This window comes from Balearica regulorum, chromosome 1 (assembly GCF_011004875.1).
Source record: "Balearica regulorum gibbericeps isolate bBalReg1 chromosome 1, bBalReg1.pri, whole genome shotgun sequence".
In the NCBI taxonomy this organism is placed as follows: domain Eukaryota; kingdom Metazoa; phylum Chordata; class Aves; order Gruiformes; family Gruidae; genus Balearica; species Balearica regulorum.
Window position 1 is genome coordinate 32,942,618 of NC_046184.1, and position 16,573 is coordinate 32,959,190.

Here is a 16,573-nt window from a genome sequence, read left to right on the forward strand (position 1 = left end):
AAGTGTCTGGGGCCGTGGTTGCGTCTGTGCCGCAGCAGGTATATCTCGAAGTGTCTGGGGCCGTGGTTGCGTCTGTGCCGCAGCAGGTATATCTCGAAGTGTCTGGGGCCGTGGTTGCGTCTGTGCCGCAGCAGGTATACCTCGAAGTGTCTGGGGCCGTGGTTGCGTCTGTGCCGCAGCAGGTATACCTCTGGAAGGACTGTGAGCCAAGGATGAGTCCATGCTGGAGAGGGTACACCTCGGAGCATCTGTGGCAAGGATAAGTCCATGCTACAGCAGGTACACCTTGGAGCATCAGTGGCTGTGCATGGGTCATGCTGGAACATTTCAAAGTGTGTGGCCATGGACGAGCCCATGATAGGGCAGGTTTATTTCTGAGAGGACTGAAGCGACTGTAACTGTGGGCAAGGCCACGCTGGAGCAAGTGTATCTATGAAGGCATTGTGGCTCATGCAGAAGGCCACGTTGGAACAGGTGCACCTCGAAGCGACTGTGGCTGTGGATAAGTCTATGCCACAGCAGGTGTACCCCTGGAGAAACTGCGGCTCATGGATAAGGCTCCACTTGGAGCAGGTAGACCCCTAAGGGACTGCAGTCTGAGGATAAGTTCAAGCCGGAGCAGGGGCAAGGGGAGGTGTTCATTGCAATTGTAAACTTGATGGTCTGACTCGAAGGGACCAGGGGTGGAGATTGTAATGGAAATACCTTTAAATTGTTGTAACCCATGATTTGAGTTGCTTGTTACAGGAATTACTGTAGCAGAAATCACCTGAACCAATGGAGAACAAGCCTTACAGGGGGCAGCGCAAGTGCAGCAGTGGACCTGACCTGAGCTGGTTTTGGTGCCCAGTAACTCCACGTCAACCACCTCTCCTGTCCTGAGTGACCACCATGGTGGATGGAGCCCAAGGTTGTGGACCAAGTGAACCCAATGGACATTTTGTGGACATTTATGGACATTTTAAAAGGGTGGTCCACAGACTAAGGGAATGATATCAGCATATTATATCAAGGGATGAGAAGGGTGGTGGTGCTTAATGAGGATGTATTGAATTGTGTGGGACCTGAGCATGACGTAAATAGTATGGAATAAGGGGTGGATAATGTCCTGGTTTCAGCTGAGAGGATTGATTTTTCTTCATAGTAGCTAGTGTGGTGATACGTTTTGGATTTGTGCTGGAGACAGCATTGATAATATAGAGATGTTTTTGTTCTATGGACTTATTGTTGAGCAGTGTTTACACGAGGCCAAGGCCTTTTCTGCTTCTTGCACTGCCCTGCCAGTGGGATGGCTGGGGGTGGACAAGAAGTTGGGAGGAGACACAGACAGGACAGGTGACCCAAACTGACCAAAGGGGTATTCCATACTATATGACGTCATGCTCAGTTTATAAGGAGCTTGGGGGAAGAGAGAGGGGGGGCGGCGGCGTTGGGAGCAATGGCGTTTGTCTTCCCAAGTAACCGTTACGCGTGACAGAGCCCTGCTTTCCTGGAGATGGCTGAACACCTGCCTGCCCATGGGAAGTGGTGAATGAATTCCTTGTTCTGCTTTGCTTTGCTTGTGCGCACGGCTTTTGCTTTACCTATTAAACTGTCTTTATCTCAACCCACGAGTTTTCTCACTTTAACTCTTCTGATTCTCTTTCCCATCCCGATGGGGGGGAGTGAACGAGCGGCTGCGTGGTACTCAGCTGCCGGCTGGGGTAAAACCACGACACCTGGGTACAGTTCAAGGAATTGTCACTGTGATGGAGGGCAATTTCATTTTTCTCCTTTTTTTAATCTGCATTCAAGTACGGTGGCACTGTTATTACAGAAGGCCACGAAGGAACCAGTGTCAGCTTTAATTCCCTGTTACAAACTTTGTGCACTAGATTTCTTTTTTCCCATCTGTTGATATACTACTACATCATCAGGAAGCTCCCTGCCGAACTTCCCTGGCAATCACAAGCTGTCCTCTCCTACTCCCTTAGCATGGCTGGGGAAGCCAAGGAAGGAAAGATTAGCATCCAGGTACTGAGAGCACAGGGTGGTATGAATAACTGAAGTAATAAATTCATGTCAGTTGTCCTTTCAAATTTTACTCTGGCCCATTGAGGATTTACCATTTTTAATATAATTGCATGAGTTTTGAACAATGTAAAATTGTCATTTTCTGAGAAAGATGCCACAATCCTAACTTGCACCACTAGTTTTTATGTACAACCACCACCATATTACATAATGGTAGTACGAGGATGTAAGAATTATTTTGTAGGTTACAAAAAACATTTTAAAAATTATTCCACATCAAAACAAGTTTTCCTACGATGGTTCTGACAGAGCTATAGCCTTGCTTTTCTTTGATTTTTTTCTCCATATGGTCTGTAACACATGAGGCATGCAACATTCAGTTTCCTAAACAAGGTTGCTTAATAAAGTCTCTCAGTCCTTCCACAACATCATTAAACTAACTTTCCTTGATATTATAACCAAATGGACTAGGTTGCCAGGCTCAGCTGTATTAAAGCTGTTTACACTTACAAAAAGAACAAACAGAAGCCTACTGCAAATGTGTTTTCCTCTTCAGTATAAAAAGCTAACCACATTATCAGTGCAAATATTTTATCCATACAAGTGATTTTCTTTGACAATTAGCTTGGAAAATGCAGATTATATTCATTAGAATATGCAGGGGAAATATTTTCATGTAACCAACCTGTATTATTTCAAACCTGGCACTATGATTTGCCCGAGAAAAACAAATGGTAGATATGTAAATACAATACAGATGGCTTACTTATCACATCCTTTTTTCTTTTAATGCTTTGTGTTTGATCTAAATCAATTGATCATTAAGGAGCCTACCCCAGCAGCTTTTAATCACCAGAAAAAGGAAATAGGCAGAGTGAGAAGGCAAAGCCTACACTGATTAAAATGCAACTGTTAAATCATTCCCACACTTACTAGAAGTAGGATCAAGGTAACTACAGAAATTATCTGGATTTGAAAGTGATGAAAATTTTAGTTTTTACTGAGCTTCTTAACTTTTTACTACTGCAATGAATTAAAAATAGGTCATTATCAGAGCTTATTTTGTAAAAGTATGCTAATGATATGAGCGCAGATGTCCAAATGTCATCTATTCAATTACAAACTCAATTAGTAGATTAGGTTTGAAGTTACAATATATTAGTAATTTAAAAATTGACTATAAAAGTCCTAAGCCCCATCTTCCAATTAGCTAGCTAGTTTAGAAGAGAAGTTCTGTTTTTCAGGACTGTCACAATTCATCTCAATATACCCACACCACCAGGACCTCAATATACTCAAAAAATAGTGAAACTTTTTTTTTTAATAGGCAATACAAGTTAAAACCCACTTAGAAGCAACATCCAACAACTGAAATCAGGCAAGTCAGATAGCCATAGTGATGACCCCTAAGAATTTCTTCTTAATCAGTCTCAGTAGGAAATAAGCAGCCATACCAGCTAGATGACACTGAGCACCTTGAAAGGTGTACTAGAAAAAATACAAAACCTGAGCCTCATGTCATCTTTACCAGCATTTTTTAAATTTTCTATAAAATCTACACTACTATATATAAAAATGATCTTATGCTTCCTCTATCAATGTGAAAGCTTACAAATATTCTGTACCAACAGCACAACCCAAGATGTTCTGTCTCAATAATGTTGATAATCAGAACAGTGATAAGAAATGTGGGGGCAGAATAGCTCCAAAATCCTTCCCATATACAACATAGGCAATCATTCTTACACTGATTAACTTAAAGAAGCAAGATCCTTATTATCCATTATTGGAATCAGCAATTGCTCAGAGCTCATCAATTTCAAATTATGTTGAATTAGCTACAGCATGAGTCATACTGAAGTCTATACACCTCTCCTAAAAAAAAAAAAAAAATCCAGATTCCTCTATGGGTCTTCAACACTTCTATTAAACTAACTTGAGTCTTACAAAATCTGCAGAACATCAGCTGTTGCTTCACACTTCATACACTTACAGCTACTCAGAGGAAATGACGTAGCAAGCTGCATTTCAAAAATGTCTATGCCAAGTTCTTTCTCTCATGGATAAACAAATCCCTGTGGTTCTGGTATCCAAGAGAAAAAAGCCAACTGGCATTTCAAGTTAGAAACACAGAGAAAACAAGCTGAGGTTTTTCAATGAAAAGACTTAAAAATCCAAAAGCTGAAGGACTACCTTCCAATGTTTGGAAAACTTCACAGGTAAAGGGAAAGGAGTCATTGTAACATTAAGAAAAATTTTATGAATCTACTATTGCAAAGAAATTCTGGCTACACGATCTGGTCCTCTGAAAAAACTCATTTGGTTAGTTTATTGAAAATGCAAGAATAGAACACCAGAATCACAAACTGATTTATCATCTGGATAGTGTTGTTCTTTTTTTATGGATTAAACCAGGCCAAACAGAAGACTGAAGATAAGTGTTAGTGCAGTTCAATGACCAGACTCTGCCAGTTCTATTAAAAGCAAACTCATTGGAATTCCCATTATTTTGTTGGCACATCTATAGGCAGTGGAGTTAGCTATCCTAAGATTTCAATCAGATATGTAACTCTTAGGTTTTTCTTATGTCCCTCTCCCAGTCTCTTCAGAGTCCAGCTTTATTCTGCACCTCACTACAACAACTGCACTGAACAAGACGACAAAGACTTAGTCAACCCAGGATCACATTATTTGGAATAAGACACTATGGCAGACTCCTTTCTAAATGAAAAGATACCTAATTTAGAACCACAATGTTGCCTCTTTACAGAAAGAGTTTTCAAGAGGATTTATCATCATGAAAAATATTGAACTGACCCTACACATACAATCTCAGGAAACAAGAAAGCTAGACTTCATTTGCTATGGTTTATAAACTTGCATGGAATTAAGTTCATTCCTCTTCCTCCAAAAATCTGACTGCAAACTTGAGAACAACTACTAAGTACCACGTTCGAAGCATAAGATGATATTGAAGGTCTAAACTCTTCAATGCACATATTTAGTTTGAGAGTTAAACAAAATCATAACTCATATCCAAAGCTGAAACCAAACTACAACTATCTTCTGTGTTATTCCACGAACAAGGAATGAGGCTTAGGCAGCAGGTTCAGACACTGAGCCATTGTAATTGCTTGCTGCTATCCAAAGCGGGGGGCACTTTCTCCTCCTCTCTGCCATCTTCCCCACCTCTTCTCTTACAGAAACGCACTGCACCTCTCTGAAACCAACTGAACTTATCAAATAGATCAAGAAATAAATAACGTTTGGGGGAGGCAAGGGGGCCCTCTCTGAAGTTAGAGCACCTCACTGAAGAATTCAACAAGCACCAGTCAGCACAACATATGGGGATTAATAGTAGTATATTGACAAAATAATCAAACTCAATCTGAAATTATTAATCTGAACACCACATACTCTTTACATGTTTAAGGAGGTTTTTTTCTTCCAGTTTCAAAATGTATAAACATGAGATTTTTGAAATATTAGAGGTTCACTATGAAAGAAACTGCACTCGCCCAGTAATGCCATCATCAATGCATACTTCAACAGACTCATCTTCACAGCCACATATGGCATTCTTAACAGAATAATAAGCAAATAAGTTACAGCTTAAGGTACATGCAAAGGAATTGCATGGGGTTTCTCCACTTCTTCCAAGTTTCCGCTTGCCTTATGCCTGGCAGAACATCCAGAAAGGAAGTTTTCTGCTATTTTTACTGCATCACATTGTATTGCGGAGAGTTCATGGACATCATCGGGGCAATGGAGTCAGAAGATGGCGAGACCCTCTCCTCTTTCAGCGCTAGACTGGCTCAGATGTCCATGGATAAATGAAGCTTAAATCACATCCTGTCCCCCCACTAAGCACAGGCTAAGCCCCTATGCCATCCATCACAACAGCACTGACATTTGGTTCAACCCCCTATGCTAAACTTCATAAAGCTAACCTGTAAGAATAATTAAAAAAAAAAGATAATTGAGTCCATTCAGACAGCTAAAAATCTGCCAAAGGGAAAGTCATATGAATCCCTGTGCCCAAAGGACACGTTGGCTACCAAAGGCAGGGAGAAAGATGCAGCAGTCCTGAATTACAGGTGCAGTCCACCAACACTGAAAATCAATCTAAACCAGTGCTTCAAGTAACTTCTTGGCAACTGACGAGCTTAAAAAGCACGGACAGCACACAAGCAGAGAAGAATAGGGGACAGATCTAAAGTCTTTCTCACAATCATAATTTTTAAAAATACATTAGGTCTTGTGAAGCTAAACTTTTTTCCCATTTGCTTCCCTAGAAATATTCAGATTGCAGACTAAGAGGAAGAGAGAACCATATCAAAGGATAACCAGGAAAATTTTAAATATAATAAAAATTAAATTACAACCTTAGTTATATGCTGAAGAGAACTATGTAGGTTAGAGAACATATCTGTCAAGTATCTTAAGGCTTCTTCCAATTCTTTTCACGCTACTTCCATAATCTGATGGCCTAAAGCATCTTAACAACCACATCAAAACATCGAAAACTTATTGTTAAAGATGCAACTTTAAGAACACAGTATTTTTAACATACTGTATCTTTAAGCACATTCTAAAATGGTTGTTACAGTGCTTTTGGATGAAATATCCTCCTCAAATTCTATAAAACATGTAACTTGAATTAAAAAAACCTTTGAACTTAACTACTAAGCATATCTGCCAGATTTTATTGAGCAGAAAGTTTTATTTATCAAAAATACTTCATCAATAACTTTTGAGACTCTATTCAGACAGAATTTTTACCAATGTTAGCAAGTCTTTATTTAATGAAACAATGTAACTGGAAAAAAAAAAATCTACTTTTTGTAATAACATTTGAGTCTACAATTTTAAAAAACCTAATTGAACAGGAGAAAGCCCAACCAAAGGCAACCATAATATAAGCAGGTGGAATGCATGTGAAGCAGTCAAAATATTTTGCTTTGTCACCTTGCTAAATAGCAAAAAAATACTTCTGCTACACCTGTCTGCAATGAAATAATATAGTACTATTTAATAACAGATCCTACCTAAAAGCAGCTTCCCAAAAGCAGTTCATTCCACAAACATCAGAGGGCAGCATCCAATAGGAATTCCAGAAAGATACAGACAAATTCTTACACCTAACAGGATAAGACAAAAATAACCTATATAAATGTTACTGATTTTATGGCAAAGTTAAATGGATTATTTTCTAGCTCAGACATAACTCAAATAGTTAATTACCAGGCAGAAGACTAGCTAGGTAATGGAACTTGGACAATACAAAAGAGGAGGTATTAGGTGCCAACCAGGAGGATTCTTTGGAGGAAGAATAGTCCTCATCCTTCAGCCTTTGTTCTCCATGTATTTTCAGAGTGAAAAAAAACAGAGGGGCTGGGATCTTTGACAATCATTCAATGTTCTTGGCTTAGTATAGGTTCATAGGTAATAGAATAAATGGCAACACTTACTGCTGGGAAGAACTCCATCTTTGCAATACCTTTGTCTACTTCAAGCAGAGGAGCAAGTAGAACACTTCATTTTCAAAGTTACATTGTCCATTTAAACACAATCCCTATTCACACAGGACTATTTGGTGCAAACCTGATTTTTAACAAAACCCAGGGCTTTTCAGCACCAATAAATTCCATTGTTTCATAACAAAAGGTTAATGCAATATAGAAATAATCACATCTGGCAAGTTTTCCTTCTTCATACTAAAGACAAGACAAATAATTAATTGATTTGTGCTACATCAACAACTAAAAAAGCAGGTTTTACTAGTCCATCGCTACATTTTATGCAACAATAATATAGGAAATATTTAAAAAGAGCAATAGAAGTGTACTTTCAAAGGTTCTGGTGAAGAAATCAACATCAAGATTTAAATCTTAAATGAGCAAGTAGAATATTGCAAAGCAAGGGCTATACTCTTGAGTGACTTCCTATGCTCCCTCTTCCTGCCGGGCTGACACAATCCCAATAGTGTTTATCCTCCTTTGAAAGCCAGTATCTGTGAATGAAAGATATGCAAGAAGAAAACCCACACAAAAGCTTGATGATGAAAAGGTATTTAAGGACTACAGCTCAGAACTCTACTGGAAGTTGGCTTTGCAAGTTTGAAATGAATCAGCATCATCTTGGTAAGGTTATCTGGTATCTGTAAAGGCCAATGTTTTGCGAATACCAGATTTAATAGATTAATGTAGCATCAAAAATGGCAAGCTGTATAATTTCCTATTTCCTCAACATTTGAGAAAAATGACCAGATAAACACATTGTTTCACAAAGCCTCATTAAGTGCTGAGGGGGGTGGAGCAGTTCTTCGGTAGAGATTGCAGGAAATCCTCCTGTCCTGTAGATACATGTGTTTGTAGGAATTTGTCTAGTAATTCTATCTCATGACTTAAGAATGGTCTGCACAAATAAATATCCAGGTACAAAAAAGGATAATGTAGATTGTGACTGGGATATCTGCACTCCTCTGGGGAACGTAAATGGTATAAAACCACAAGTTCTCTCTGCCAGATTCTTTCTTACATTAATCTTTGTGGCTTTTGAAGTTTCTTAAAAACCTCAAGGCACATTAAGACCTTGCGCTTATCTGAAGAACAATCTTTACGATCTCTACTGTGTACCTTTTTGAATAACTGCCTCTCATTATTTCTAGGATAAATTAATAGACTATATCTCAAAAACAGTTTTCTGGTTTGGAAGATTATTATCTTATTATTATTACAGGGGATTCCTCTTCCAGCTGTCAAGAGCTGTGTTTTTCTTAGCTGCCTTGAACTACTATCCTATCCAGACTACCAAGGCAAGAGGCAAGCTTGAATTAACACCTAAGTCATTTCTCTGACACATTAAGCCTTTCCAATATCCCATTTAGCGTGACAAGGTTGTCACCCTTGGATTTGATTCATAAATTTCATGTTTGAAACAAAAATGTTTCTAGGATACATATGTATGTAATTTACCTAATGTTAGACTAGGACTTTTTCCTGCCAACAGAAGTCTCTCTCAACTGACCATATTCCATATGCTACCATATTCCATAAAGCTTTTGCATACAACGAATTAAGAGACTGGAATCATTGGACACCACCCTTCTCTTGTTATTCACAGTAAGATCATTCAACATGCCACTTGTGAAGATATTTTTTTACTTGAAATAAAATTTGAGGAAAGCTTAGACTACAAGTAAGCGCCACAAGTGCTTTACAAAGCTAGGGAGATGTATTGTATCTATTCATCAAACAGGCACAGTCATTGTTACCTGAGCAAGGTTACTAGTCAGACAGGAATAGTCACCTTCAGAATTAGGGAGGGATATTTTGCTCACATCTATTATAGGTTACGTGATTAAAGGCCAGTCTCCACAAATAGAAAGCAGAATATAACGTCAGGTGAAGGAAACCCAGCAATACGACCCAGGCACATGGAGCACCCCGGCCCAGCCCCAATACAGGAGAGCAGTCAGCCCATGGGCCAGCCAGAAGATCCAGAGGAGACAACAGGAGAGGCTCTCCAGATCACCTTACCAACTGCCTACAGGGGTTACCGCCTGCAGGGGCGTGAGGCTCACTGTGGGATCAAGGCGGACAGGGGAGGAACAAGAATGCAAAAATGGAGAGAAGATAAGAGGGTCCGGTCACATGTAAACAGGATGCCAGTCAGCAGGACTGGCCATGTTGTGTGCCTGATCACCAGATTCCTTATTAAACTCAATTTCTGTTTTCCTCGGTGAAGGGGGACTCCATCCAATGTGCATGCACAGAGTTCCAAGTGCCAGTAAATGAAAAGGTGGCCGCAGCTCACAGGGGCCCATGAGCCTGCAGTGCCAGAAACTGGAGAGACATGTGTGCACGTAGTGTGTGGGCGTGCGTGTTGGCACACATAATCAGTAGCAAGTATCAAGCCAGACTAGCCTGCAAATAGAGGAAGAGGCTTGGGAGCCCAGCATCAGACAGGCCATAAGGCTGGGCCAGACTCTGCAGAGATGAGAGGGTCTGAGCTACTGAAAAAACCTCGCTCAAAGAGTAGGGTCTGAGGGATGGCTACAGGAAGGACCAGAAGGTCCAAGCCAGCCACCAGAGAGGCCCTGGGGTTTGAGGGTTGGCTAATGTTAAGGCCATAGGTCTGGACCAGCTATCCAGAAGGCCCATTTGCATGTAGCAATCCCATGGACAGCTGCCATGAGGCTAAGGCCAGTAACTGGAAGGATCCGTAGCATACGCATCTGTGCATGCGTGTGCATGTCTGATAGGGTTTGAGTACCAGAAACTGAATTGGGGCTGCAAGCCTTGTGGGTTTGCACACCCAGGACAGCAACAGGGGAGACCAGAGGATCAGGAGTCAGTCCTGGATAGACTGAGGGTCTAAGGCCAGTTACTGGAGGGATTCACACTGTATACATTAATATATTTTTCACTAAATGCCTTTCACCCTGATCAGGCAGGATCAGGCCACTTGTGTTGTTTGTGGTTGTGCAAGCGCTGTTTTCTCTGTGTCGATCCCTGTGGCCAGCCATGTATGTATGTGCTGTGGGCATATGTGCCGATTGGGAACAAATGCTCAGCTTTGCTACTGGCTGGACCCAGGGACACGGAGCTGCAGCAGCTTCACCTCCATCACACTACTGGGTTGGACAACAACTACCACCAACCACTCTCAAAAAATATAAAACCAAAGAAATATAAAGTTTTAAAAGTCACTGCTATCGTAGACAAGCATTCTCAAAGATCTGTTTGCCAAATCACGGTATCTCTCCCTTAGACAACCAGCGATTTTGTAATTACCTTTATCAGGTAATTTGGCTTTAACACCACTGGAGAGTAAAAATTTTAGTCTTGCAGACGTAGCAAAGATGTCTATATTGTGACCTGAAAAGATTTCTTTTCAGAATTTAAGGACAATTTCAAATTTGTTAGCAAAATACATAGCAATGCACAAGCTGCATTCACGAAGACTGAGGCCCTGTGCTTGGGCAAGTCAAGTTTTAACCTTAATGAATCCCCCAACAATCAGTGGAGTAAAAAAAGAAAAAGAAGTCCTTTTGTTAAGTACACTGCTGGGCTTATTGTTAAATGGCGTTCACAGCTTTCAAGTATACTTTTCAGTCCACGTGGCATCTTTTATACTACCGTAACTTCACAGCAAATATAGCAGTATGTCCAAACGGTCAGGGTTGCAGTCGACTAGCCTGAGTCATGGTTGTTGCCTTCCTGTCAGTATTGCATTAACAACCGAAGTCTAATCAACTGCAAGAATCAACAGACTGGTGTGTCTCCTACAGCATAATGCACAGTGTGCAGCAAAACAGGAAGGACACATTTTTTAGCTCTTTCCTGCTCAGAATCACAGAAGTAAAAATTTGGGAAGAAAAGAGATGCTCAATTGAAGTCCCAAGTGCACTGAGAATTTCTGATTCTTCTGAATAGCTTTTCCTCAACATTCGCAGCAATATCACAAATTTGTATTGATGTATTTTGTCAGAAAAGCAATGGTTTTATTAGGAGACAGCAGATGTAATGTTAAATGTCTGACACACTACAAACTTTTTAACTGAAAAAATCTTGATAATGTTTCATTAATTTACAACATTTCTATGTAAAATAATATTTGTTAGTCAACTGCTTGACAGATTTCAGCTGACTCATTTAAATGAAGTTTCAACTTCAAACTGTGCAGTGCTTCATCCTTTTAAATGTTTTACTCACATTTTGAAATGTTTAGACAGTCTCTAGACCCATTTCTTAAGGCACAAGAATAGCCAAGAAGAATACTGGTGAAACTGCTGGTTAAGTTCTGACACAGACAAAAACAGCTGCATACAGTGCAAGGAAAGAACAAACTACCTATTACGACCACCCTCCTCCGCTGTCCAAGCTTGCGGGTATACTTCCTACATTTTCCCATGCACTATAATCCACTTAACTCTCCCTTTGCCAGGACAGTCAGAGAGCAAGAGAGAGAGACAGTCCGCTATCGGTGTCACACATAACAAAACAGTAATATGGCTGGCTGCACAAAAATGCTAAACCACAGAATAATGGAAAAGATGTTTCACTTTAATAGGGTCAAATTCATTGACCTCACTGAATTCATGGAACTGACAACAGACTGATTCCTGCTTTACTTCACAAACTTGCCATTAGGATAGCACTCTTTTTGGACTTCAATAAAAATATGAACATTATCTGCTTAATTGAAGTGGCAATATTGATAAAATTAACTGAAGATTCACTTCTCATAAGAGAGGAAGACTGACTTGAAAGGATACTCTACAGACAGCAGATTATAGTACTATTAAATGACATAGTGGTAGCAAATATGCATTTATTTACTGTGGGTTTTTTTTAATTTTTCCACAGCCTTCTCCCTCATCCATAAATCATACTAGCAAAGGAAAAAAGGCTGACTATATATGCTGGCTTTTGACTGACTTTGTATCTTCTGGAAGTAGACACTTCAGTATTTTCTCTTTTTCAAGTTCAGATCTATTGTTCTTTTAGCTATTATATACAACAGTACTGACTACTCATTACTACTTTTCTCACTGGAATGAATAAACAGGAGGACAATTTACCTTCAAGGTTAATCTTTCTTCACAGCTAAAACCCAACCTTACAATTTAGCTAATAAATTCTTGAAATGTTTTTTCAGTTATTTATATCAAGTATCAGGATACAAGCCTTTAGTTTCCAGTCATCTTTTTCCTCAGGCTACTGTAGCCTTTGAAACAAACAACTCCTTACCAAAGTGATTACCCAACAAGCTCCCCTGAATTATTATGTCTATTGGAGGATCTTGCCTCAACCTGTAATTCTAGTTTCAATATGGTACTTCCTTTTTAATTAAAGATTTTCTACTTAAAAGCGTCATCACTATTGCAAAATTCTGCCAGGTGCGGTATTCTGAAGCTTTATTCAAAGCTTGCAGTTTTCATGTCTACAAGCTTCTGAAAACTACCAGCAATCTTGACTTCCCCATCACAGAGTATGACTGAGCTCTTTCTGCCCTTATGTCATATACTAAACTAGAGGCAAAGAAAACCCTTCTTGGCTCAAGAGAAGAGGAAATCATTGCTGACTGTGTAAATGCCTTCAGATGGCAGTTCCATTTGCTTTGTTAAACTGTACTTTAAAGCTATCAGTGAAACCAGCTGAAGCAACCCATTACTGAGAGTTACTATTAATGCACATGAAATGTTAAACTTCAAGAAGGATTAGAAGGTTATCTGAACACAACTTACTCTGTAAGGTTACAAACCCTTTAGGATATTACACAATCACAAGATACTCAGAAGTGGGCACAGAATGGCCATGTGCCTGTCATGCTCAGTCTCCACTAAAGAAACAGCTGAAGTGTAAAAACTGAAAACCACCAATATATTCACCAAGATGTGCGTATCAATTACACAAGAGAACGTTACATGATTTAATATTTGAGAATAATTGAAATGTACATTTAAAGGAGTATTCAGCGGGGCATTTATTAACAGGACAGATTTTTTTTCCTTAAACAAAAGCCTTTCAGGGACTATTCTAAGGGACTGACTCGCACCTGAGTTTTGCACATGCTGGTTGCACAAACAGCATATAAACTTCAATAACTTACAACAGGATGATGTTCATCCTGAGCCTTCAGTCTGACAGCAGTTTATAGGTGTATTGGGTTTGCATGGCAAGGTTTTGGTAGCGGGGGGGCTACAGGGGTATGTCAAACAGACACTGACTTTGCAAGGAGGTATACCCGCATGAAACTGTACACACAGGAATTATTTGTGGCACTTAAAACCTTTGGAAAATAACTTTCTCAGTTTGTAATGCTTTTCCACATTGCAACACAGGGCAGATTTATATCTCAGTTCATTTCATTGCAGCAGGTAAGAAGTTCTTGCACCTTGCTGTGGTTCTCCCATATCAGTATCTTTGACTTTAAAACTATACTTTAGAACATGTTCGAAAAAAGTAGTTTTTGAAATAAACTTGGTGGTTCTTTTGCTAACCAGGAGCATGATGCACCTGAAAGTAATTTCAATGTTTACTAATACAAATTACTTTGATTATCATCTTTTACCCAACGAAAGTTTTCTTCACATAAATCGCATATTTTCTTTAGTAAAACAAACATCACATATGATTTTTCCCCACTTTTCTACTTAAACCGATTTATTAAACCAATGAAATCTTACCTAAATTGTTAAAGTTAAGTCTTTTATTCCAGTTATCATTTTGTTCAGAACTAGTAGAATTCAAACTCTCACAGTGAGTTTTTAATCATGAACTAGAAGTGAGGAACAAGCATCCTCACATTTTTTCAAGTCATAATCTGTATTAATCTGAACTAAAGCAAAAGCATGGGGGAAAAAAGCACTCTCTGAAGTAGTTACACCAGTCAAAAGCTGGGTTTCACATTTCAGCTGACTCCACCCTTAACAACTCAGAATGCTGTTTCATGATATTTTAAGATAATTAAGTCAGAGCTGCTGTCATTCTGCCATCCTCCATAACTCCTTTGCACCAGCATCAACACTTTTGTAATTACATGATGAGCCAACTCAGAGCGCTGGGCTGGCCAAACACTAGGTAGAATCATAGAATGATTTGGGTTGGAAGGGACCTTAAAAATCATCTAGTTCCAACCCCCCTGCTGCGGGCAGGGACACCTTCCACTAGACCAGGTTGCCCAAAGCCCCATAGGTAGTTTTCAGGCAGGTCAGCGTACCAGATTGACTCACTTGTGGGGTCTGAGGAGCACAAGCAGTGTAAGGAGGGGGTGGTGCCAGACTGTGTGCAGCATTGGGAAGGGAGGACAGTTGCCAAACCATCAAACTTACATTGCTTTAAACTGCTGTAGAATCTAAGCAGAGTTAGAGGTATGCTGGCCCAGAAAGGCCCGGTCCTAATTTCTCTCCCAGCTTTCGTAACAGATTTCTTGTCACTCCTCTTTTCCTGGCATTAGCATTCTGGTAGCCACAGGTGAACAGGATCATGAAACTAACCTAAAGGAAAACTAGTATTTTTTTTCATTCCATAATCTCACTGACTGCTTGACCACATAAAAAGTTCTGCTGACAGGAGGCAGGCAACAGAAATATGCAGCTATGCAGAGTGTGAGCTGCCCAGATTTACACCACTTGAACTGCGGAACTGAACTCGCAGTTCCCTGTGAGAAGACTGGCTTTACTGAAGTATCCCATAATAAGTATTTCTGCTTAAATAAAGTTATATTTGATAATCGTAAAGTCATCAAGTTTCAGAACTGAGTAACACCCTGGAAGTTTCTTAGCTTGGAAGAAGAAAACGCACCCTCCTCACTTCATCTACCCTGTTGCAACAAGGAAACGGTCTCATTTTCAACCCGGGGCGAGGGTGAAGCGGCGGGCCAGCGCGGAGGCAGCTCCCTCCAGCTGCGATGCTGCCCTGCCGCGCAGGGTCCCTGCCTGCAGACGGAGCACGGCCTGCGGGCAGCACAGCCTCTCCCGCGGCGGGGACGTGCACGGGGCCCGGCTTCGGCCACCGGCTGGCCCGCAACACCACTTCTTTACGTTTGCTTAGTTTTTAAGGCTTTTTTCAATCTCCGCTCCCCGGTAACTGACCCGCGGGATGCCGGAGCTGCTCGGGAGAGAGCACACAGCGACATCACACACACCCCCCCGCCGCTCCCTCCCTCCCAAAACACTTTCCCGGGTCCACGCCGCGGCGGCAGGCTCGCCTCCGCCCCGCTGCACAAACGGGCCGGCCGCGAGGCCGCTGCCGGCCGGCACCGAGCAGCCGGGGGCGCCCGCGGACCCCGCGGGGGGCGAGGGCAGGCGCCCAGCCCCGCTCCGCCCGCGGGAGGGCGGCCAGCGCGCTCCCGCGCCTCCCCGGCCCTCCCCGCAGGAATGCGGGGGAACCACCGCCCGCCCGCGCCCCCGCCCGGCTCCGGCCCCCGCGCCCCGTACCTGCCGGCCCCCGCCTCGCCTCGGCCCGCGCTCCCCGCCGCCGCCCAGCCGCCGCCTGCCTGCCGCCGGGCGCCGGGCGCGGCAGGGTCTCGGGCCTGCCGCTCCCGGGCGCCGCCGGGCTCCTGCTCCAGGGAGAGGGCCAGCTGGCTGAAGCCGTAGAGCAGCGAGCAGAGGCCGCAGCCCAGGCACAGCAGCGCCACCCGCGCGAACCGCCGCATCCTCCGGCCCCGGCAGCGGCGCCAGGCGGCGGCCGGGGCCCAACCGGCAGCGCGAGCCCCAACGGACGCGGCAGCGGCAGGGGCGGCGCGAGCCCCGGCATGCGAGGGGTGGGGCCGGGCGGGGGCGGGGCGGGGGGCGGGGCGAGCCCTGAGGCGCCCGGAGGGAGCCAGGTGCCGGCGGCGGGGCGGGGCGGGGCGGGCGGGAGGCCGGGCCGGGCCTTGGGGGGCGGGGCGTATCGTAGCGGCGGCTACAAATCCCCTTTTGATTGCCCCCTCAGGGGTGCCGGCTGGGCCCGGTCGCCTGGGGAGAGCTCGGGAGAAGCTGCTTGCCTCGCCCCGGGCCTCTGCGGTCAGCTTGGCCTCGCCGCTCGCTCGGACCTCGGAGCATCATCCC

The 16,573-nt window shown here is 42.6% G+C and overlaps 1 protein-coding gene across 2 annotated transcripts in view; it reads right to left on the bottom strand.

Moving 5' to 3' along the window:
* GXYLT1 (glucoside xylosyltransferase 1) overlaps nucleotides 1-16,287 on the bottom strand; it is a 37,717-nt gene extending 21,430 nt beyond the window's left edge. The window contains exons 1-2 of one of the 2 annotated variants that reach the window (XM_075744796.1): nucleotides 15,962-16,287; nucleotides 7,062-7,154 (exon numbers count right to left, since the gene is read on the bottom strand). In XM_075744796.1, the coding sequence (XP_075600911.1) occupies nucleotides 7,062-7,154; nucleotides 15,962-16,179 (311 nt within the window). In that variant the 5' untranslated portion in view covers nucleotides 16,180-16,287. The remainder of the gene's footprint in view (nucleotides 1-7,061; nucleotides 7,155-15,961) is intronic. The other variant, XM_075744805.1, reaches the window with a different exon arrangement.
* Between the last annotated feature and the right edge of the window lie 286 nt (nucleotides 16,288-16,573).